This window comes from Nipponia nippon, unplaced genomic scaffold (genome assembly GCF_047370975.1).
Source record: "Nipponia nippon isolate SJK-2023a ecotype South Korea unplaced genomic scaffold, ASM4737097v1 scaffold_1, whole genome shotgun sequence".
NCBI lineage: Eukaryota > Metazoa > Chordata > Aves > Pelecaniformes > Threskiornithidae > Nipponia > Nipponia nippon.
Genome location: NW_028262290.1, coordinates 77,840,843 through 77,864,461, shown reverse-complemented (window position 1 = coordinate 77,864,461; position 23,619 = coordinate 77,840,843). Strand labels below are relative to the sequence as shown.

General features: G+C 42.6%; 1 protein-coding gene across 1 annotated transcript in view; it reads right to left on the bottom strand.

The window, feature by feature from the left end:
• The window catches only part of ADCY2 (adenylate cyclase 2), a 228,809-nt gene extending 210,918 nt beyond the window's left edge, over window positions 1–17,891 (bottom strand). Inside the window, exon 1 of the mRNA XM_087760375.1 lies at window positions 17,594–17,891. Within this exon, the coding sequence (XP_087616501.1) occupies window positions 17,594–17,824 (231 nt within the window). The 5' untranslated portion in view covers window positions 17,825–17,891. The remainder of the gene's footprint in view (window positions 1–17,593) is intronic.
• Between the last annotated feature and the right edge of the window lie 5,728 nt (window positions 17,892–23,619).

Here is a 23,619-nt window from a genome sequence, read left to right as displayed (position 1 = left end):
TAATATCACAACCAATGTCAGCCCAAAAGCATTTAACTTCGACCTTTGACTTCTGCACTTCCAGGTGGGATTGTAAAACTCTTGTTCCAAGGTCAGAGGAATTAGTCCCTCTACCGGTAATAGGACAACATTATGTTCCTTGCACCATCTGTCATGCAGTCAAGGTCGCAGCACCGAAGGAACCCACAAGCTCCTGGAGGAAGCCAAGACTCAGGAAAACCACAGATTTAAATGACAGCAAATTGGTATTTCAGTGATAACGATCATGCTACAAATATACCCGCAGGAATATCCACATGCACTTCAACAGCACGCTTCTCCATTTCAGTAAAAAAACATTCAGCATTCAGTATATAAGAAAAATATTCAGTAAAAAAAAATATTGTGCTTTCTAGGACAATCTCGCTTCATAACAAATCAACAATATTTAGATTTCAGTTCACAGCATATATATGGTCACATAGCTACATATTTCTATATGTATTCTATCATTAGATCAATCCATCAAAATGTTTGTTACAAATTAACAGCTAATCAGTCAACTGCCTTTTTTTAAGCATGCACTGTTCTCAACACTTAGCTGAGCCATTTTGCTCACTAAATCTAAAATTTTATTTCTGCTTTCTCCCCTTCTCTGGTTGGCTATTGCACAATTTTGCATTTTGTTTTGGTATAAAAACATGCAGGAAAAAAAATAGACCACAATGTACCAGCTACTTGTAACAGGTAACTGAATGCAACCCCACTGACTGCAGTGGGACATCACCTCTCTGAGCTGACTACAAAACAACCTGCTTCTGATGTCGCAAGCTGCTTGCATCGCATTGTACACTGTGTGAATTCTGAAGTTAAATTGAAATTTAAAGACAGAATAGTATACAACTTAGGCAATTAAAAAATATATGAGAAAACAACTGTTATTACAATTTGAATCCTTTCCAGAAAGCCTTAATGTGTACAGGGGGATTTTTCACAATCCTGCCTGTAAAATACACGTTAATGTCAGGTCGACAAAAGCAGGCCGTGTGAGGCAGGGGTTTATTTTGGGAACTACTTTTAACAATATTTTCCAATTACTTCAGAGGAACTAAATGTTTATGAAATTGTAACTTCCAGAGCGGGACATTTAAAATTTGTAGCTTCCTGATCAATATTTGCAATCATCAGTGTGTTTAGCAGGTTAAAAGATGATCATAGAATCATAGAATTGTCAAGGTTGGAAAAGACCCTTAAGATCATCGAGTCCAACCGTTAACCTATCACTGCCAAGCCCATCTATACCATGTCCTCGAGCACCACATCTATCCGTTCTTTAAATACCTCCAGGGATGGAGACTCAACCACTTCCCTGGGCAGCCTGTTCCAATGCTTGACCACCCTCTCGGTGAAGAAGTTTTTCCTAATGTCTAACCTAAACCTCCCCTGGCGCAGCTTCAGGCTGTTTCCTCTCATCTTATCACTCGTTACTAGGGAGAAGAGACCAACCCCCACCTCGCTCCAGCCTCCTTTCAGGTAGTTGTAGAGAGCAATAAGGTCTCCCCTCAGCCTCCTCTTCTCCAGGCTAAACAACCCCAGCTCCCTCAGCCGCTCCTCATAAGACTTGTGCTCCAGACCCTTCACCAGCTTCGTTGCCCTTCTTTGGACACTCTCCAGCACCTCAATGTCTTTCTTGTGGTGGGGGGCCCAAAACTGAACACAGTACTCGAGGTGCGGCCTCACCGGTGCCGAGTACAGGGGCACTATCACCTCCCTGGTCCTGCTGGCCACACTATTCCTGATACAAGCCAGGATGCCATTGGCCTTCTTGGCCACCTGAGCACACTGCTGGCTCATGTTCAGGCGGCTGTCAGCCAACACCCCCAGGTCCTTTTCAGCCAGGCAGCTCTCCAGCCACTCCTCCCCCAGCCTGTAGCGTTGCATGGGGTTGTTGTGACCCAAGTGCAGGACTCGGCACTTAGCCTTGTTGAACCTCATACAGTTGGCACCGGCCCAACAATCCAGCCTGATGTTGGATGCAAAGACAAATCCTGAAGGCTAACTGTTCTGTTTCCCTAACCATTTCCCAAGGAGGTGGGGGGAAAAAAAATCGAAACACTTTACTTCTTTTGTGTTGTTACTCTCAGAAATTGAAATAAACCAGAGCTAATGGAATTATAATATCAGCATGACACTTTTGAACATAATGGCTAAGCCTGCACTACATGGATCTTCCCTGACAGCTCTGTCTTCCTGAGTGTTTTCTATCTTGCTGTCTTTTAATTACTGAAGAAATTAAAAAGTCTACTGTTAGAAATTTTTCCAACCCCCATAAATTCTTCAGAAGTGTGATAATGTTATCACCACTAAAAACTGAAGAATCACTTTCACTCATCTTTCCAAAGCCGACAACCTTGTCTCATTCCACATCCTGTTCTTTCCTTTTCCAGATAATGCCGTGCCCTCAGTTTAATTTTAAACAGCCAAGCTGCCATAGAGCACTTCACTGTTTTATATAAAACCATACAGCTTGATGAAGTACTCCATAAAAATGAACAAACAAGCATTTAAAATACCAGTTTTAGCATAAAATCTTTTACCATGGTCCCTCATTCTTTTGGTACTTTTTCCTTTATTCTTTTCATCTACCAGAATTTGACAGCAGTCTATATACAGAGGGCTCCTGCTGGGATTTGAAACACCACATGTTTTGAGTTAACTCGAACCATTTACTATATTAAATTCCTACTAAAATCATTGTTTTGCTGAGGTCAATGTAACGCTGTCTAAATGTAAACATAAAAACAAGTGACTAGTGTTCTTCAGACATTAAAACTTTGTATAATTTCATACATCTATTTTCAAAAATATTGAGTGTTAAAAAAAAAGTTACAGGGCTCAAGGATTACTAACTTAATGACCTCTATCAAAACAGGACAACATCTTCCTTTAATCAGACTAACCGACTGAAAGAATCTATAGCAAAAATTGCCCAGTTTTCCTGTAAAGCCTGTTCCAGGACTTGAGAGAATTAGAATGATTTTCAGGAGATATATCATCACCTTTCCCTTCGTAAAAGTGGATAGCATTTCAATTCTCTAACACCTCAAGAAATAATTCTCTACGAAGCCAAAAAGCTGCAAAAGTCTTCTGGCTCCTTGTGGCTCTTATCCCATGGTTTTATATTTTAGTGAATTTGCTTATGGCTGACTGCACTGTGTGCCATCTGCTAGACAGCTGGAAAAATCTCCATTTTATTAGGAGGTGCCGTGCCCTGCTCCTGGCCAAGTAGCTGTACAGCTTCATCTAGGACTTCATCATTTAGGACAACAGCTGAAAAGTTCTGGCGCGCCATCTCAGATTTCTTTTCCATCAATTCCATCATTATTAGTCCGTCTTCACTTCATAAATGGCGCAGTGTCTTTAAGGCCAGATGCTGTTTCCAAGCCTACATGGTATTTTCTGGATCCAAAACTTAGAAAAACTCCTCTGCCTTTCGTGCCCACCATTTATCTTTCATAACACAAAGCTTTGCTTGTTTTTCTTGCCTAGCTGCCTGGTTAGAAGCTTTCTCATGTGTTTTTTTTTTTTTTTTTAAAGCTTTTATTGAGCTTTGTGCAACATGTTCAAGGACACTAGCAGAAAATTAATTGAACTGTACCTTTTAATCAAACTGTCCCAAAGTTTGTGTCAACGAAGCTTTTGATTTTCACTAAGGCCCTATGTAATTGCACGCCTGAGATTTTTTCCCTCTGATTCAGCATTCCCTGTTTGGCTTGGTAGATCAATGATAACAGCATCAGGCTCAAATCCAGTTGTTTCATGATGTCTGTTGTCTTGAGAAATTCAGTTCTCTCTATTAATGAGTCTGATGTGCAGTCTACACTACTGCTGTTAGCACACAGTGATATTTGACTCCTCGCTAATCCGCAATCAGTCCAGCAATTTGCACATCACATGTATCAGGTAATTCTGACCGGCCTAACAACTGCCACGCTGCTGTGCGATGTCATATGTAACCAGCAAGAGGCTGTTCTGTATTCGTGGCCAGATTCTAGATCATTTTGTATTTGTTAGTATATTGTGACACTATTAAAGTAGCAAGGCTTCATTCAAATCCTTCAGATGACATTCTGGTCACCTGGAGCCTCTCTTCAAACTTGAAAGTCATGAATAACATGCTCTATAAAATCCCCCCCGTAGGAGAAGTGTTGCATTTTGTAACAGTGCAATAACTGCTGAAATCAACAGGAACTGCTCTTTGACTTTACAGGGTCTGTCCTAGTTAGCACATAGCACTAATAGTGATAATACAGTGATAAACCATGTAGGTGTTGTGAACATCCTTCTGACCACCTATGTGCTTGACTACAGTGCCAAGCACTTTTTGCCAGTGGATTCTTTTTAGTGAGTCCAACTACATATAGATGTTGTTCATCTTACTCAATAGAAAACAATTGCATCCAGATTTTTCCAAGTTTGCCTGATAGCTATAAGTGAAACTCATCTGCCTCAGTGTTGTAGCAATGATTATCAGGAACACAAAGTCTGACATACCAGAGATCACAGACTTCTCTGCTTAATGCAAAAACATCCAACCCCACAGAGGGTTTGGAAAGGCTCCTTGGAGGTGCTGAGGAAGAGTCAAAGGCCATGGCTGCTGTGCAAATAACAGTAACGTCAAGAAGGTTAAAAGAAAAATTCTGGAGGCAAAATATTGGTTGCTAGTGAAGAAGCAGAGACCTATGGTAGCATTCCCAGAAATGCTCCCAAAACAAGACAAATTCTCAACTAAAGGAAAGGACAGAAATTGATTAAACTCAAGCAAGAAGGAAATGGCAAAGAAAAGCCAAAACAGACAGACTCTCTTTTTAAAAAATTTGCAGAGAAATAAAACACCCATGTGAAAGTATACACTCTTCTATATAAACACTAAAAGCCTAAGAAGCTAGATGGAAGAACTAAAATGCCAGTTGTTAAAACAACATTATTTACACAATAGTCTTACTGAAACTTGGTGGAAAAAAGACCTTCAGCAGAATACTGAAAAAGCAGAAAAGACTTGAAGCCATACACTTCAGCAGGGATTGAAGAAAGGCTTGTATGAACAAACTAGGAGAACCAACAAATAGCATGAAGTCCCTATGAACTAAAAAAATAGACTGAACAGCAAAGGCTTATCAAAATAAATGACCTAGAGGACTGGCCATCCAACCAGGACAGAAACTATTTGAGATTCTATGAAACGCAGAGATAAGAAAGGCTGTCAAAGAAGAAAACACAACAGGTCAAGGGATACTTCAGTGACTCCCAGCTAGACTGGCTAGGGATCACAACAGCAGATGGAAGCTGAGACCACTGTCTATGTCTCATGCACAGCTGAAAAACAAAAAAGAACAAACAAACAAACAAACACTCATACAAAGAAAGAGAAAACACTCAATCTGATCACAAGAAATGGAAGGAACCTTGCTGGTAAAATATAAATATTGAGAAGCTGCTTTATAACAATTAAAAAGCTTCTAAGCAAATAAATGAAAAACAAAACCTAAACACTAAAATTGAAAGGGGGAGCTAGAAGCTTACAGATTAAAATCTTTGTAGGTGGCCTGAAGACACTATAAAACTCAGAGGCACAGGCCAAAAGCTAATCAGTTCCCAAAAACAACTTGAGAAAGATCAAAACACAACCAGGATGCCTGAACAGCCAAGCAGCGAAGCTTCTAAAAACTATTTTTCAAAAAAAAAAAAAAATAAAGGGGATAATAAAAAGGATCATAACATTTATCAGGATTAATATAAAGATTCAATAATGCAGGCCAAGAAAAGAGCTTGAGAAATCATTTTTAAGAGTATAAAAATAAGTAGCATATTCTTTTTGAAACTAAATCAGGAGTTGGCAGCCTGCTAAAGGACTTGTAAGCAAACAGATGATGCAGGTATTAAAAAGAACAGTTAGAGAAGAGCAGACTGTAGCAGAAAGGTGGGGGAGGGGTTTTATGTCTGTGTTCAGTGTGGGGTAATTCTCATTCCAGAATATTCTTTACAGGTGGAACATATCAGAAGATCTGTCTCAAATTGAAGTACCAGTATTAGGCATTACAGACAAAAGCAAGAACATGAAATGTAAAAAGAATCACCACAAGCAGATAGGGTTCACCAGAAAGGGCCAATGGAGAAAGAGCTAAAACTGTAGTAACACGTAACCTTCACACAAAAGTGCCCCAGTATCCAAAGACAGGAATGTGATGTGACGCCAGTCTCTCCTGGGATCCCTCTCAAAGACTAAGGGAAGTACCAGTAGGTCTAGTACCTATCCTGGGAAAATTTGTTAAAAACAAAGGTCCCAAAGTGCCCACAAAAGTCCTCAGGAATCCTAGGGTATACATTGTTCAGCATATCCATAAACAACTTGGGAAAAGGGGTGAATAGCAACCTGACAAAGATGAGGGCCAACTATGCTGAATTACAAAAGGATCTCATAATAGTCACTACTGAGGAAGAAAATGGCAGATGAATTTCAGTGGAGATGTATGTGAAGTGACGCAGCTCAGACAAAACAATCCTAATTCTATACACGTGACAACAGGCTCTTGGTTGACTATTAACACTTTGAAATGGAGATATTTGGTGTTTATCACAGGTAGACTCATGAAAACGTCACTTTGGTGCTCGCTAGCAGTCAAAAAACAACCCAAAATGCAGAACATAGGAAAAGAATAAACTAGAGAACATCATGATGCCATCTTAATGCATGATGAACACTGTAAATAATTCTGGTCCTACCACCACCACCACTTCCAAATGAATACAAAAGAACTAGAAAAGACAGGTTTCCAAGGACAGTCAAAGCTGCAACACAGTGGCTAGATAGTGATGGAGTAATATTTGGTTTTAAGGTTTCTCTTCTCTGCATGGAGTGAGCACAACTGTCCTTTGATACAGCTCTTTTGATTTTTAAAAGCAGTGTCCATCTCAGACCAACAGGGAACAACCTCCATTTGAGCTGCCTGCATGTAAATGTGTAACCAAGGAACCCCATGAGCCTGTGACCATGCCTACTGTACCGTATGCCACGGGATAGAGGACAGAGACCTATCCCTGCCAAAAACATAATTAGCAGAATCAGGGGGCACGTGCTTGTATCTTTTAAATACATAAATATGCCCTGTGCAAACCCCATGCAACCAACCTGAACGGTGAGCAGCTTTTCCTATTTCTTTATATATCTGCATTTGCCACATCAGAAGTCTTCAATCTCTTGATTTATTTTCCATCAATTTGTATCCTCTCATCTTGTTAACCATGTCATATAAAATCTGTCAGTGTATACAATCATTTATCTAATAAGCTGGGGTTCAGAGGGCCCCCAGCACGTCAGGGAACATGAACAGGACTGTCATGCCTTTCAGTCGTCCAGCACCACTTCAATCTTCTCTCAGGCTGATAATTATCAAAAGTAGCTCTACTTTAAGACATTTAACAGCCTATGAAAAACAAGATGGTCCAGCCCAGTTACTAGTGGCTACATCACTCAGCTGGTGCACTTATAAAATTGTCCTACCCGATGACACTACTTGGAAACCATAGAAGATAAACCATGTCCCAGAGAGCAATGGCAGTTAATTACATTCTGCTCCCTGAAGTGTACCCTTCAGAAGAGGGCTGAGACAATACACAGCAAAGTGAGCAGAAGTTTGTACTTTGATGAAACTAATTATTTCAGGCTCCAGAGCTAATTAGCACCTACTAGTATCATTTAGATTATTTTTAATGTAAATGTAGTGATCAACATATCCTTCTTGCATGCTTTATTCTACAGATATTGGTTCTGAATTCCTCTCCAAAAACGTGGCTTAATATTTTAGTTTAGCTTGTTTTTCAGGTGTTCTCAAAATCCTTCCTCTTCTTATTATTAAAATAATCTTAAACTCTCTAATAAATACAACCACTATTTATGCAACATCCCAAAATGTGGATACATTAAGATAAATTGAGTATAACACTTATGAAAAATGTATGCTTTGCAGTTAAATATATTCAAAATATGTCATTGTTGAAACAGCTCCATCAGTTAACATCATGGATAATACATTACTTCACAGGACACAAAGAGATGTTTTTCAGATTAACTGCACTGTAACACATACTAAAAGTGAAATTATGGCCTTCCTTGTACCCATATAGACCCGTGGAAGTTAGAAATACTGAAGTACTCATTTGATTCTTTGAGCTATTTAATACTGACAGTTACATACTTTGTCTGTCACTTTTAAATGGAAACTAAAAGGTGGCTTTCCCTCACCACTTTATTCCTGACATTAACTTGAGAATTTGGCTGTAATCAAGAAAAAATGTCAAGATGGAACTTGCTTAAAAGTAAGGATCACAAGATTTGAACTAGGGAGCACACGAGCTTCAGCACATGAGGAAACAGTGCTCATTTTAAAGGTCTGTTTAATGAAGAAAAAGGTAAGCTTAGGCTTCTTTCTCTACTGGGTCTTTTAAAAATACATTTTGCAAGAATGTTCCACAGATTTAACGTATCGGCATAATAAGGTAACATGAAAAATAGTTTTAATATTGAAAAGTCACTACGGTCATTATGTAATTACTTTTCAAGTTTTTCCTAAGGTTTTGCAATTACTTACTAAACAGAGTTGTTATCACAGCAAAGGCTCTTAAAGTTTATTCCCCTAAGGACACTTTCTACACTCTCATACCTCTCTCAGTTCAACTGGCTTCAAACCAAAGAGATTTCTTATTTCATTTTTCACTCCAGGATCAGGCCCACATTCTGCAATGGGTATTACTTCTATAATGATAAAATTTCAAATAAAGATAACCAACATGTTAACTTACATTTGAAATATAACTGTGCCAAATAACAGCTCTATAAGGGAGTAAAACTTCAGACACATTCATAGGAAATAGAGCGAAAGAGATTCTGCAAATCCAGGCATTTCTATTCAGTGCTAGCTGAGGGCTTATTTAACCAGTACTGTTACCCCATTTCATTACGGCACAGGTAAGAAAATACTAAAAATCAAAGAAACCAAAAACAATCTGGTAAATTGTTTTAGTGTTAAACAGATGTCACGTCACTTGAACAAGTGTCTAAAATCCCACCATCTACCAGTCAGGCTTGGAAATTGCCTGGACTCACTGTGGCAGAAAACAAGCCCAAGTGAAAGACTATGGCCACTTTCTGGCACAAGCCAGTGGAGTGCCAGTGGGGATTACAGGACCAGCTACTGGTCTGGACAACCTACCGCCTCCTAGGTCTTGAGCAGAGTAGACTGTGCTCAGACCACTGTGCCACTAGAAAGGACCACCACAGTAAGCTACATCAAAGAAAGGGAATCCATCCACCTGACAGTATATAAAGCAAGAGGAGCAGCTTCTGAGGAGCGGATGAGGGAACTGGGGTTGTTTAGTCTGCAGAAAAAGAGGCTGAGGGGAGATCTTATCGCTCTCTATAACTACCTGAAAGGAGGTTGTAGCAAGGCGGGTGTTGGTCTCTCCTCCCACTTAACAAGCGATAGGACAAGAGGAAATGGGCTCAAGTTGTGCCAGGGGAGGTTTAGATTGGATATTAGGAAAAATTTTTTCACTGAAAGGGTTATCAAGCATTGGAACAGGCTGCCCAGGGAAGTGACTGTGTCACCACCCCTGGAGGTATTTAAAAGACGTGTAGATGTGGTGCTCAGGGACATGGTTTTGTGCTGGACTTGGCAGTGTTAGGTTTATGGTTGGACTCAATGATCTTAAGGGGTCTTTTCCAACCTAAATGATTCTACGATTCTATGAGAGCAGGAGCACTAGCAAGCAGGTGCTGAGCCAAATTCAAAGAGCATCTATTTTCCTACCACACCTCTCAGGAGAAATAAGGTGTCCTCTCAGGAGAAATAAGGTGTCCGAGTCTTCAGCCTGAATTCAGTCTTCCTGGAAAAGGAGCTGGGGGAATCTAGTCTTCCTAGGATTTTCCTGCAGGGCTGATCAAAGTACTGTCAAATTGGAAATATGGATGGGGAAATTTTACCTGGAATGGACAGATAGCAATCCCACTTATCCAGTCAGTGGCCAGGTCCACTGTGCATGCCACAGCATGTTCTAACTACTTTTGCAAATCCCAGTGAGTGGCTCTGAAAAGCCAACAGTCCACATGCGATCTCATGGGACTATCCAATGATCAAACACTAGACTGCCTGCACCTAAATCTATAAGGGAAACACATCCGGGCCAGAGCACATCTTATCCCAGCTGCCCTCCGGAGCACATCTTCCAGGTTAGAGAAACTTCAAAGCTAGAACCATGGATGGTGGAAGAAGTGGATGCTCAGACAACAGACCTGAGGGCAAGGCTGAGAGGCCTGTGGTGATGGGTGCTGCTTCCTCTGTTTCTCACAGACACAAGCCTGGAACAGGCTCTCACCAGGAACAGCAAGGGACTTTTATACCACGCAGGCATGACTAAGAACAAGAGTTCTGTTTAGAGACAAGAGATAAAGAAAATAAAATGTTTCTATACAGGTTGGAGAAACAGACAACTGGGAGGACAAGTGTAGAGACAGCCTCACACTCCTCTGCACAGATGGTGCAATAGTCCCTTGAATTTTAAGTGTCATCTGAATAAGGTTCAGTGTCCAGAGGCTGCTTATTCAAGATATAAAAAAAAAGATCTGGAGAAGAAAATGTGTGGAGCTGTTTTTTTTTTCAATAGGATCAGGAGCGATGCTCAAAGGAAAAAAGAGAAGGCAGGGAAAAGGGGCAGAACTGCGCTAATTCACTTATTTTGGGGCCCAGATCCCCAAAACAAGAAGTTTAATCTGCTGGCATCTTCTCATCATCACATATCAATAAGGCTTGAGCTGACTCAGTTTTTTCTGAAACATGCAGAAGCCACTGTGGCAGCACTTAGCTTGTTTGGGATCACAGCTTGGCTATGACTGGGGATGTAGGCACAGGGTGAAACACTACAGGTGTTCAGCTGCACTTTGTTCCCATGACGCTAGCACACCCAGCAGCTCAAGAGATTTGCAGATCACTTCTATCTGTGTTAAATGTCCATGCCACCACCAGCCTGAAGTGATGCACAGTGCAATCTGCAAGATTCCAGTGCCTGCTACCATTATAATAAGGAGAAGTTTCTTTATTCACAGCATAAACGTAGGGACTGTGATCTCTGGTTAATGTCCTTAGTCTAGGAGACCTCTTGAAGGCTCAACCAAAGAAACCTATTCACCATTTTTATAGGAGTTTTAAGATCCCCACAAATGGGTCAGATATCTTTGTCCACAACAAGGAACTTGAAACCAATTTAAAAAATTTTAAGCAAGATAAACAGACAGGTATTCACAGGTCCATGGCAGACCCACCCTGAAGTTGCCAATACATGATTTGTGAATCCACATACCTGGCTTGATGCTGATAAAGACATCAGACAATCGTAGCCAAATCCATCATCTGTCTTATTCCCATTGCACTTCAGTAAACAACAGCTCTAGTCGGTATGTTATTTGTCATTTTTGTCAGCTGCAGTAATCATTAGGAGTTGTGGATCCACCGTTTTAAGTCACAATTTGTGACATTAAATAAGCTTTCCATTGCCAGGGTATCCACAAAATTTGAATTTATTAAGATTACAGTTCAAGGCTAAGTATTTTTCCAACATAGCCATACCTGTAGTTTTATCCAGTTCTTATTCAGCATTCAGGTTATTCAATATGAAGGATAAAACAGAGGTATGCAAAGTGAGGTTGCCATCGGCACCTCATTATCTTCATGGTTCTCTGTTTCCAGGCTTGTTAGGGACTGGCAAATGAGACAAGCTCTTAGCAGCATTAAAAGTAACCACAGATGTACTGGGAGTGTCATTAGCAAATGAAACAAGAAAAGGCCCAGACTGATGTAGTACCAAGGAATGAAACCAGACACAAAGCTAGGCAACTCCTGCTTCAGACAGGAAGATGCAGCAATGTTTACAGGCCTGTCTAAAGAGGTAATACTGGATACAGAAGTCATGGTCAGACAACCAAAGATACTACTGGAAGGAACATTCAATAGGGACGGCAATATCCTAAGACTGTATCAAATAGCCAGCAACTATAGCTGCCAAATAGCCAGCAACTATAGCTGGAAGAATATATTGTAATATTATGGTGCCTAGAGACAAGGAAAAAAAATCAGAAACATACGACTTTCTCATGGAACATTTTAAGAGGGGACTTGAAAGCAGAACTGTATGCTAAATTATAGCTGGAATTATGGAAAGAAAAGGCATTATAAATACACTAATGTTTGTTTTGAATTCTTCCTCATCTTGGTAGTAGCAATAATCCGGCAGAATGAGTTTAAGAAGAGGCAGGATACCTCCTGGGCACAACCACCACAGCATCAAGCATGCAAACAACGCTTTCTCTGCTTGTCCTTCAATTAGTGAGGATTTTCCTACTTTATTACCTTTGCTTGGACTTAGCTTTCTTTTTGGGAGAATGGATATGCTGGAGTTTGAAAACAGTATAGCAGATGCTTTGGCTTACTTTCATTCTGCAAGGATTCCAAGGAATGCTTTCAGACCTTGGGTATTCTTGGGCTTTGGGAAGACAGTTGGTGCTCTTGAACCAAAAAAGCTTTAAATTACACAGGGCTGATCTCAAAAGATTCCTAAAATTGAGAGTACAATACAGCTGTGAACTTACAATATGGCTGTATTATTCTATGCAATTAGGTTATAACAGAGCATCTCATAAATAGGGATATAACATCACCACAAAGTCAGTGCGGTGACCTTTTGGTGTGGATGGATGAATTTTTCAGATCCAGAGTACTGATGAGAACATTACCAGAGGCACTTGAGACACTGCAATGGGAATGATGGAACGTGTCTTCCAAAGCTACTTTTTCCACATGGACTTGAAGACTTTTCCCCCTCCATTTCAGGATGAGATTCTGATCATGGAAATGTAGAAGGGTTTGGCTGACGTCCCATTTTTACCAGAAGCAGCAAGGATTTCTTTTAGACAGAGTAAAACCAATTAGAGGGAGGAAGGGTTTGCTGTCATTCTGACAAAGGGCCCAAAGAAATGGCACACCCCAGTTCAAGTCCCAGGAGAGGGCTCTTCTGATCCTCTTCTCTTTGCACAGAGACAGTTCTCTGCCAGCCAGGTTGGCAGCTAAAAAGTTTTAATGTGCTCCTTCAGAATGAGGCAGCTGCTTCTGCTTCCATGCAGGATCAGCTGAAGGTAAATTCAGCCAGTCTGATGTGAGAAAACCAGTTCCTGCAGAATGTACATCTGCCATGTTGCAGGTGCACCTCCCTAGTTGTAGTCCCCCATCAAGAATGATTGCCTACTCCCACTTTTGCTACAGAAGGTATTTAGGCACGTCAGTGATGTAGGTGTGCAGCCAACCTTTAGTTTCTTGGATTTATGAATGAGTAAAAAGGTTCAGGAATCATAACTGAGCCTACGAGCATGATCATGAACTTTTCAGGAACTTCAAAGAAGTGGTTGAGGGGGATAAGTAATACCTCTGCTCCACAGACAATCATTAGGCAGCTAACCCAAAGACATTTCATAATGCTTTAGAAGAGGGAAGGCATCAGAATGCCACACTCCAGAAGCACTTTTCACTCCACACATGCTCCACTTGGCCAATGATACTATCAAGAAGCATGCAGCTCCACATCAGTGTCAACACATCGACAATCACATCTTGAGAGCTTTACAAGGTCATATGTAGCAGCAAGGATTCGGGAGACAGATAAGGGCTGCAGACTAGTGTTAACGGTAAACACCACATAGCAAGCTTGCAGTCTTTGAGAAAGGGCCATAGGACAGTCTAAAAGAAAACACATGTATATCTGGCAGCAGATTGGTGGACCTTGAGTTTTGGGAAAAGGGACAGAAAGAAGCGCTTGACAGACTTAGTTCTTTTCCCACTTACACCACAAGTGCTAAAAGATTCTGATATCCCTGAACTGTAGGTTTATATTGAAGCCTGGATCTATGGACTGAGCACTCTTTATGTCTAGAAAATACATAGATAAAGGAAAGTTATGGCCTTCCAATAAATTGTACAATTTGGACATCATCCCTGTTTCCAGTCAGAGTTTTGTTTAACCACTAAGAAACAAAATATCACAACTGCAGCTATTTCAGATACACTCAAATTTTACATTATGAATTTAAAAATGGCAATTTTTTTTTCTCCTACAAATTGCGGTTATAATAGATAAGCTCTGGTCAGAGACAAAATTGTTCTAGATACCACTAAAAATGGTCATAAGTTTTTAGTAATAAAAAGGAAGAGGGGGTCAAATAATGAGTTTGTCCTACATATTATATTGAAAGAACAAGACAATAACCAGACAGAAAATGAAGCTGATCTCTGGCCGTTCTAAGCACTGGAAGGCTTTCACAGGCTTGGGAAAATAATTTACTCTCTATCGATTAAAGCAGCAGCTAATCATGGATGAGTGATCTCAGTTTGCCAGTTTTCAGTTCACGCCAGGTACAGAAAAATACAGAGGATACTTTGACACAGGAAATTCAAAGGTTGATACTGTCACTACATTATTTAAAACTCTGAGCTCTGAATGGTCATCTTTCAAGTAGACTTTGGTAGTCTTATATCTAGTGTTTGAGAAGACAGAGTGCTTAACTCCAAAGGTCAAAATCACGATATTTTTCTGAAACAAACAAAAGCAAAATCTCCCAAGAAACCTCACTGAACCCTGCCTGAAAGAAAAGTAATCAGATTTCCACGCACACTTTGTAAGTAATCTTGTTTACTGTAATTTTGCAGCAGCTTTTATAAATTTTTCATCTGAAATCAGGAAGGCTACAGCTCGTATTCTGACAGGTTGAAATAGCTGAGTAAGTGGAATACATCCCTGTGTGGTTGGCTGTGTTTGGGAACACTTAAGAATACATTGCCAAAGAAAGAAAAAGAAAAAAAAAACCAACCAAAAAAAGCAACCCAGACATCACAGTGATATATTTTAACAACTGAATGAAAAATTAAAATAGAAGGAAAGCCTCTCACTTCCATTGGTTTCCGGGTTTTTCTAAGAAAGCCTGGAACATAAAAATGGTTCATGCTTCACGAATATCCATTTTTTCTGAACAATGTCTGATCCCCCGTTCCACGTTCTAAGCTGTTCTTTGAAGTACAAGTGAGAAATACGAATCGAGTCTTATGGTGAGTCATTTTGGAGTTTTGTTTCCACAACGGGCTTAAGTAATTTTCAGTAAAATCTCAACTGCTTTGTACGAAATCTAAAGGAAACAACTGTTAAGAAAGATTTCCTTTAACTACAAATGCACACACAGCACAGACCTACACAGAACTACCCCACTTCACTTCCATTGCGCCTCCTTTACAAAATTAAATCTTCTGTCAAAACAATCACATACGTACTGGATGTGCAAAATAAAGACAAGGATATTAATGTTGGCTCTTGTGGCTCAGACACTCATAACTGCTTGCCCCTTTTATATCATCAGGCACCAAAAAAATGACTAAGATTCCACAGCTATATAAAAAGAGTATTCTTTATTCAGGTGCAGGAGAAACAGATCTAAACCTTCAGGAATATTTTAATCACAAATGCAACCAGAGCTAGACTATAATAAAACGCTTTTAGGTGAAACTCTGGGCAGGGCTCCAAAGGATTTTGCCCAACATCCTGTGGCTGGAAGTCCGTATAGGCAAGCTTTCTCTCCGCCTGAAGTTACTTTCATCCGTTGCCTGGAAACTTTAAGGATGAACCCCACCTCTCTCTCCACTCACCCGTCCAGTTGTTAGCCACAGGAAGATAAAGGCTCAGGAAAAAGGTTTTAAAAGCATTTTCTTTCCTCTTCCGGTATTTCTGGAATTCCAAATGCAGACTGAACTATAAAATTCACTCTTTCTGAAGTAGTAACGCCTGGCAAGATTTGGCCAGCTCACAGTTGTTTCCATAACTTTCAGCAGTCCTTCGATCTGGGCCCAGTGTTATGCCACCGTTGGCAACGTGAATGATTTACCTCAAGAAACGGAATTATGAAAATAAGCATGTGCAACTTGTAAACAAGCTGCAGATTGTACCATGACGAAAAGGTATGAAATCTAGTGCTAAGCACTGTCAAGCCCAAGTTCTGCCGCCTTGACTGTAGGCGAGTATCGTGTATGTCTCCACACCTAACTATGCTCCAGCCTTAGTATCTGACAGATTTCCATTTCCATCATTAGCCCCTTCACCCCTGATGGACAAGCACCCAGGTTAACACACCAGAATGAGATAAGCTGTTGAACCTGTATGTTGTACACAGAGCTCCAAGACTGAAACATTTAGGCATTAACCAACTGAATTATGAGGCATCACCATTACTGGCCTCACATTAGCTCTTTTACAACTGTTCTGTATTTAGTAGGAATGGCACTTTAAAGAAAAAGCTCAAAGAACAATGAATACCAATACCAAAATGAAATAAACCACCAACTAACTCTAAGTTTAGCTAATCCTGCAAGCAGTTCCTGCAGCTTTTAAGACAAAAGTTTGGTCATAACAAGCAAGAAAGCAGGATTCTCTGTCTGTTTAAGCAAACACTGTTATGTGCAGTGCCTCTAGAAAATAATCCATTAGATTAAACTAACCTACTCATCCTCGCTCTTAGAGATCACTGGGTCTATTCAATAAACATTAAGCTTTCCAGAAGACCATTAGAAGATTTTAAAAAAATTAAAAAAAAATAGATAAAAAGTCTGAGATGCCTCAAATTCCCATTCTTTAGTTCAAAAGTATACAATAATTGCAAACACCCTGCCTCTAATCATTAACAGCAGGAAAACTCTGTAAGGAGCGAGAATTTTACTGCCCTCTGCAGCTTTTCCTTTGCGTTCAACGCAAGGGCAAAACGCCACAGATTTCTGGGTGAGATAAACTGATACCGACTGTCATCTGTCGCTGTGACATATATTTTTCCTCCCAAAGGCTGGAAGCCCCACACTGGACACGCAGAAAAGGTATTCGACTGACCAAACTTCACCTCCCTTAAAAACGAAGGCTCCGCTGCCCCAGAAGCTTTCTTGAGAAAATGGGTCAAACGCTAGAAAATGGTATAGTGAGGGGGGGAAACAAGGAGGGAACGGCTCCTGCCTACTTGCCATAAAAATGTTACTTCAGGTACCGGCACGGACTGCATTTTTGTGCGGCGATTTAAACCCTGCCACTAAAAAGGCCAATAGGGCTAAGCTGCCAGTTGGAAGGGAGCAGAGCCGATGAATTAAGTGAATTAAACTCGATGCGCTTGTTGACTCAGTTTTCGCCCCATCAGCCGCGCTGCCGCTCTCCCAGCGTCGCCTCCAAACACCAGGCAGCAAAGTTTGGGCGGGGGTTCCCCGGGCCCCGCAGCCGCTGCCCGCCGCCGCCCCGCCGCCGCCCGCCACCAACTTTCCTCCGCAGGAGCAGCAGCAGCCCCGGCTCTCGCCCGCCCCGTCCCGTCCCGCCCCGCCCGGCTCGGCTCGGCTCGGCTCCGCTCGGCGGAGGGCGCCGGGTGCGGAGATGCCAGCCGGGCGGCGGCAGCGGGGATGCCCCGGCGGCGCGGGTCCCGGAGCGGGAGGGCGTCTCTTACCAGCCCGGAGGCGAAGAAGACGGCGAGCAAGGCCAGGCAGGCGCCCATCACGATGAGGAGCAGGAAGACGATGAGCGGGTGCTGCTGGCTCATGCAGTAGTAGGACTCGTAGAGCCAGTCCCGGGAGCGGGACTGCTCGCCGCTCGCCCCGCAGCCGCCGCCGCCCGCCTGCTCTGCCCGCTCCAGCAGGTAGCGGCGTCTCCTCCTCATCATCATCGCTTCTTGCCACATCGGGCAGAGCCCGCGCAACTCCCTCAGCGCCGCCGCCGCCGCCGCCGCCGCCGCTGCTGCAGGAGGCGGCCGGGGAGTGGAGCGGAGCGCGCTCCCGCGCGGGAGGCGGAGAGGAGGAGCCGCGGCGGCGGCGGCGGCGGCGGCGGCGGCGGCGGCGGCGGCGGCGGCGGCGGCGGCGGCGGCGGCGGCGGCGGCATGGTGCGACGGGCGGCCGCGGCCGCCGCGTAGCCAGCCCGGGGCTCGCTACGCCTTCGGAAAGGGCCACCCCGCACGCAGATGCCTTGCCCGGCTCCTCCGGAGGGGGGGGGCGGGAGGCTCGCTCCTCCTCGCCGGGGAGGGGAGCGGGCGGCCACCCAGAGCAAGCGCCCAAGGGCGGCGGCGGCGGCGGCAGCTGGAGCGGGAGGTGCCTCCGTGGGCGACCGTGAGAGCAGCCCCTGCCCCGCGCCCGTCCGCCGGCAGATGCTCAAGGGGCAAGGCCACCTGCCGCGGCCGCCGCGCCCCGCCGCCGCCCTCCGCCCGGCCCCCGCCTGCCTCCGGCCGGGAGACCTCGCTGCCCCCGGAGGGGTCCGGTGCTTCCGCGGGTGCCTCTCCCGAGGGCGGCAGCACGGCGGCAGGTAGCCGGGGGCTGCGCGCCGCCTGCCGCGGCGCCGGCCCTGCCCGGCTCCCCGCGGGGAGGCCGCGGCGGGGCAGCTGCGGGGCGCGCCGCGCCTTCCCGCGGGTGCGTGGCAGCACCTCCCGACGCAAGAGGGAGATACCTGTGAAAATCTCTTTGAGATTACTCCCACGGGCGGAGGGCTTGGCAGGTCTGTTTCGCTGCGTACCTTTCCCAGAGGCTGAATCTCCTTTTTAAGAATCATACCTCAGGTTTTGTCACAAACAGACACTCAAGTTAGGAAACAGCATAACATACATTTTCTCCAGCTTTCCTTGTTCTGAAGGACTTAGTTATTCCTAACAAAGCAGGCACTTGAAACAAACTGGACGTGTAACTCCCTAAAGTTGCGTATTCATCATGCACAGCATTTACCAGCTAAAGTTTTGTAAGCACATGCATGCAGCTCTCCTTCTGCAGTCCCCTGCCTCACTGAATGTCCCTCCCCACAGGACAAATCCCCCTCTACTTTCTCTGACTCACGCTCCAGCCTCTGCTGTTGCTTTGCCACATCCTTTATCTCCCAAGGAGAGGAAGAGACCAAAGTTACATGGATCCCACTGGGCCTAAATGTTGCAAGGGTGGCTCCTGGTGGCTGGAGTAATGCCAGGAGTAAGAGAGACTTGGGAGTACTACCATAATACAAAAGGTGAAAAAATGAGGCTACCATAAGTAGTCATAAGTGAACGATTTAGAGCAGAGGGCAAACCATTAGCCAAGTGGAAGGGAAGGCAGGTAACTAGGATGATACGGACCGAAACTGCCCTTTCAATGCCTAATGCTGCCTTCTTTCTCTGCCACTGTTCACATTTTTATCCAGAAGAAGAAGAGGTGCATCAACCACCACTGTAATGAAGCACAGAAACCTATAGTACATATAGCTCAGAAGCCCTGCCTGTACACTTACACTTCTTAGACTCAGGTTTGAAATAAGGACGAGGTCTGAGCTTCCCTGCCCCCTGTTCCTCTCAGCTGGCTGGAAGGAAGAAAAGCTCCTTGGCTTTCACTCTTCCTTCCCCTGAAGTGCTTGCTGGGGCAGATGGAACAGATGAGGAAGAAGTGGAAAGTTACAACTGCGCCCACTGTTCTGGGAGAGAGAGAGCAAAAAACTCTCAGAAGCAGCAGTGATAAGATTGAAGGATGAACACAAATCTATGTGGGGAGAATATTCTGGCAGAATTAATTGCCTGGAAGGAGTTAGTAGAGGTGGGTGTGAGAATTTTTGCAACATGAAAAGGCTTTACTTGCAGTCACTTCAGAAATTGTGGAGTTGGCCACTCTCACTGTTACACACACATATATAGTGGGATAAGCAAGGGGAGTTTAAAATAAATCAAAAAACAAACCAGAATTACAATATAAAACTTCTTTTAAAAGCAGATCGCAATATTTGGGATTTGAAGGCATCTGAGTTTTGATCTCTCAAGGGTGGGAAGACCAATATCATATTTGTACTTATTTACAGTGCAAGAATAATTACATGATTCTGTATGGACTCACAAAACTGTAAAAGATCTGAATGGGCAATTTGAAGCATGTTCTCTGTTCCATGTATACAACAACCATCCCCAAAAAAGTACTTGAAGCTTACACAGTATTTTAATACAGATGACGGTACTGGTTGTCTTTCTTTCCCCAGCTGATTCTGCTTTAATGGTTTTCCACTACTTTCTGCCTCTATGGACTTGAACAGAAAAGGCCATTCCAAAGAGTTTACTATGACGATCATGTCATTTAGTTTGTTATTTCAGTAAGATCTTATGCCTGTAACAACTAATTCCTCATTATATCAGTCTCATGCAATTGCTCAGGAAATAAGATTATAATTCCACAGCAAAAACTTAATTAACTGAAAGGTTGCCCAGTGGTATCTCGTGCCTTTCCAGAACGATGAGTTCAGCATAGCTCTCTTCTGAAAGACCAGACGTAAGGTGCTTTGCCAGCTGAGCAAGAAGTACCAAGCTATGTTTCCATTTGACTCTGTGTTTTCTTGCCCACCTGATGGACTCACCCCCTCTACTTTCCCTCGTCAAACTAGAAACCTGTGTCTTTCAATTCATTCTTCAAACTCCAGCTAGGAACATCCCACACCTTAATATCTAGAACCCACATTAATCCTTAGAGCAACTCTATAGTTAGAGGCAAAGGTCCAGTGAAAAAAAATACCATACTGTCATGTAATTAGTGGCTGCACAATTCTATATACGGACAAGGGAATTAAAACTGCACAGTACCTAAATCTGAATTTGACCTCCTAATTTGAACAGTCTGCTTTTTAACTAACATTTTAACACTTCTTTTTTCCCCCAGGATGCATTTAATTAAATGGACATTGTTACAATCAAATGACAATTATGTCATTGCTAAAGTTCAAATGCTGTATGTTTTTAGAGACCAATTTCCCTAGGTAGCCTAAAATATGCATCCTTGCTTGGCTCAACCTGAAAGTTTGCTGTGCCTCAGGGAAACGGAAGGTACAGGGAATTTTATAATCTGGGGTTGAAAAGCAAAAGACTTTAAAAAGAAAGTTCTCCATGTGTTCTGTGTTATTTCTCTAAAAGAGAAAAAAAGCAAAGCTAGCACATAAGATTGGCAGAAACTATCCACTGTGTACCCTTGGGACTCCAACAACATCAAAGAATTTGTTCCTCTAGCAGCTGGTGTCTAAGCATCTGCTGTACCCCTCTAGAGAAGCAAAACAACACAGAACAAAAGGTTGAGGTCCACAGCTGCTTGTCAAAGCAACCATGTGCCAGAGGCATTATGCTTTCCAGTAGCAGATTGGTAAACCTAGAGAACTTCTATCTGGAGCATCTCCAGAGGTCCCTTCCAGCCTCAACTGTTCTGTGATTCTGCAATATCACAGCTTATTACTAGTGTCAAGGGATCTGTGATAGGTTCTAGGGAGAGAGCTAAATAGGAACAGGAGATAAAGCAGAAGCTCCTCTTCCCTGCATCTCTCTGCCACTCAGGCTTGATCAATCTCCATCACCCCTTTCCTTCGTTTTCCCTTCACTGTTGTCTTCTCCTGCATGGGTATTCTGGTCAGGGATGCACACTAGCTCTCAGCAGAGGGAGAAGAGAGACAGATCCTTTGCTCTCAGTTAACTCTACTCAGCTCTAGGACATCCCTAGCCACAGAAGGTAAATTGCAAGGAAGACATGCTGAATCCCACAGTCTTGCAACATATCAAGCGCTCAAAAGAGCCATAGTAATTGGCCTAAGCAAAATACACTGCCCACAAGTCCACTGGTGGCCATATTCCCTTCCTTAGCAGCTGGCCACCAAAGCTGCCCAGAAGAGCAAACCCATTGCTATAGTCTTGACACTGTATTGCCACTGCCCACATCCATCAGGCTACCTTACGCTGAGCTGCAATTGCAGGGCAAGTTGTTCAGCCAGTGAGTTTACACATGACCACCAGCTGAAATGCACTTCCAGAGCTTGGCTGTGGCAGCATGGCCAAAGACACATCAAAAAGCCCTGCTTAGTGCTGCTCTTGGGGTACACCAACCTATGAACCATCCCTGCCATAAGAGCAATACATCAATACATCTGGCTTGTCCACAGTTGTAGAAGGGGGGATGAAATTTCGTGCAGGGGGTCTGGCTCTCCCTGTGACCTTGAAACCCATAGGCTGAAGAATAGTAAATCTGCATAGGCAATTACTTAACAACATTAACTTCTCCATCAGGGATACACAACTTTTTTTACTGAATTTTTCTGGATTCATTTTACTGAGTTCAGTTATCAGGACTTGCTCTCTCAAGCCTTATAACTGCAGCTATGTGCTACTGTTGCTCTTCAAAAAAATGATGACAGAATTTCCTACAGAAATATATTTGATTTCACACATCTAGAACCTGGTGAAATTCACCTTTGATTTAGATGCAAACTTGCTTGAGGTGTTTAACATTATTATTTTAGGTGTTAAATTACAGTCTGACTGATCTATAATTCCTTGTGTTCTTTTACTTGTCTTCCTCCCCCTTTTTGAAGATGGTATCTAACTTGGGGCCTCACTCAGCCTCCATAAACTTCTGAGAGTAATTACTAATAAGTTCTGAGGTTACTGAAGGAACTACTCGAGATCCAGATGATCTGAAAGTACCTCAGTAGTCTCCCTTCTTCCCCCATTTTCATCACAGCTGGTAACTACATTGGTCATCTAACCATATATAACCTTTTTATTAAAGACTGAAGTAAAATTTAGATCAGCATTTTAGATGTTTTGGTACCATCTGTTATTAGCTGAGCTGAATAGTGGGTCAACTGTTCCCAGAGTCGTCTTCTTTCAAAAAGCATGGGATGAATACAAAATTATCCAGAAGTGCATTAGTTTTCTCTTTGCTTGTATGTTGCCTTCTCTTATTTTGATCATGCTGTTCTTTATATTTGCTGTTATAATTTGACTTAGTTTCCAAATTCTGTACTATATCATACTTTTCCAGTTTCAAGACATTAACCTCCAATTATACACTTCCTAATCTTTCGTACTAGGACAATTTGCACTTGTGCAAACTTAGTAGCATTACTTAGGAAACCATCTGCTCTTCCAGATAACCTGTTTTCAGGTAGAAGATCTAGGGAAGGTAGGAGGAAAGGAATAAAACTCTTCAGAAATTTAAAACTGCTCAGGCAGTTTTATAAAATTCCAAATTAACTGGGCAAACTCAGGACCAGTACCGCAGGCAGCTCAGGAAAGACCTGTTCAATATACGACTACAGTCAAAACACTTTTACGGCATTAAAATGCATAAAGAATAGGATGATGAATAATTCAGAACATACAATAATGCCTTTACATTGATCAATCATACAGCTTCATCTTGAGTCATATTACCCTACTTACCTGACCTCATAAAAATATTGCAGAACTAGAGAACGATTCTTCAGAACACAAGTAATCAAAATCAGCAAGGAAGAGTTTCTTCTATTTAGCAAGTGTATAGGACTGTTATCCACAGAAATGAAAACACAAGAGGGAACAGTAAATGCACATAACATGAAAACTTTAGAAAAGGCTGCTTGGAATTTTATGTTTTCTTTATCTTGTTTTTTAAGAAAAAAGATAGATCAAAAATTAAAGGAATGAAATGCAAAATTAGTAAATGGGATATGTTATTCCACACAGCCTGTAGT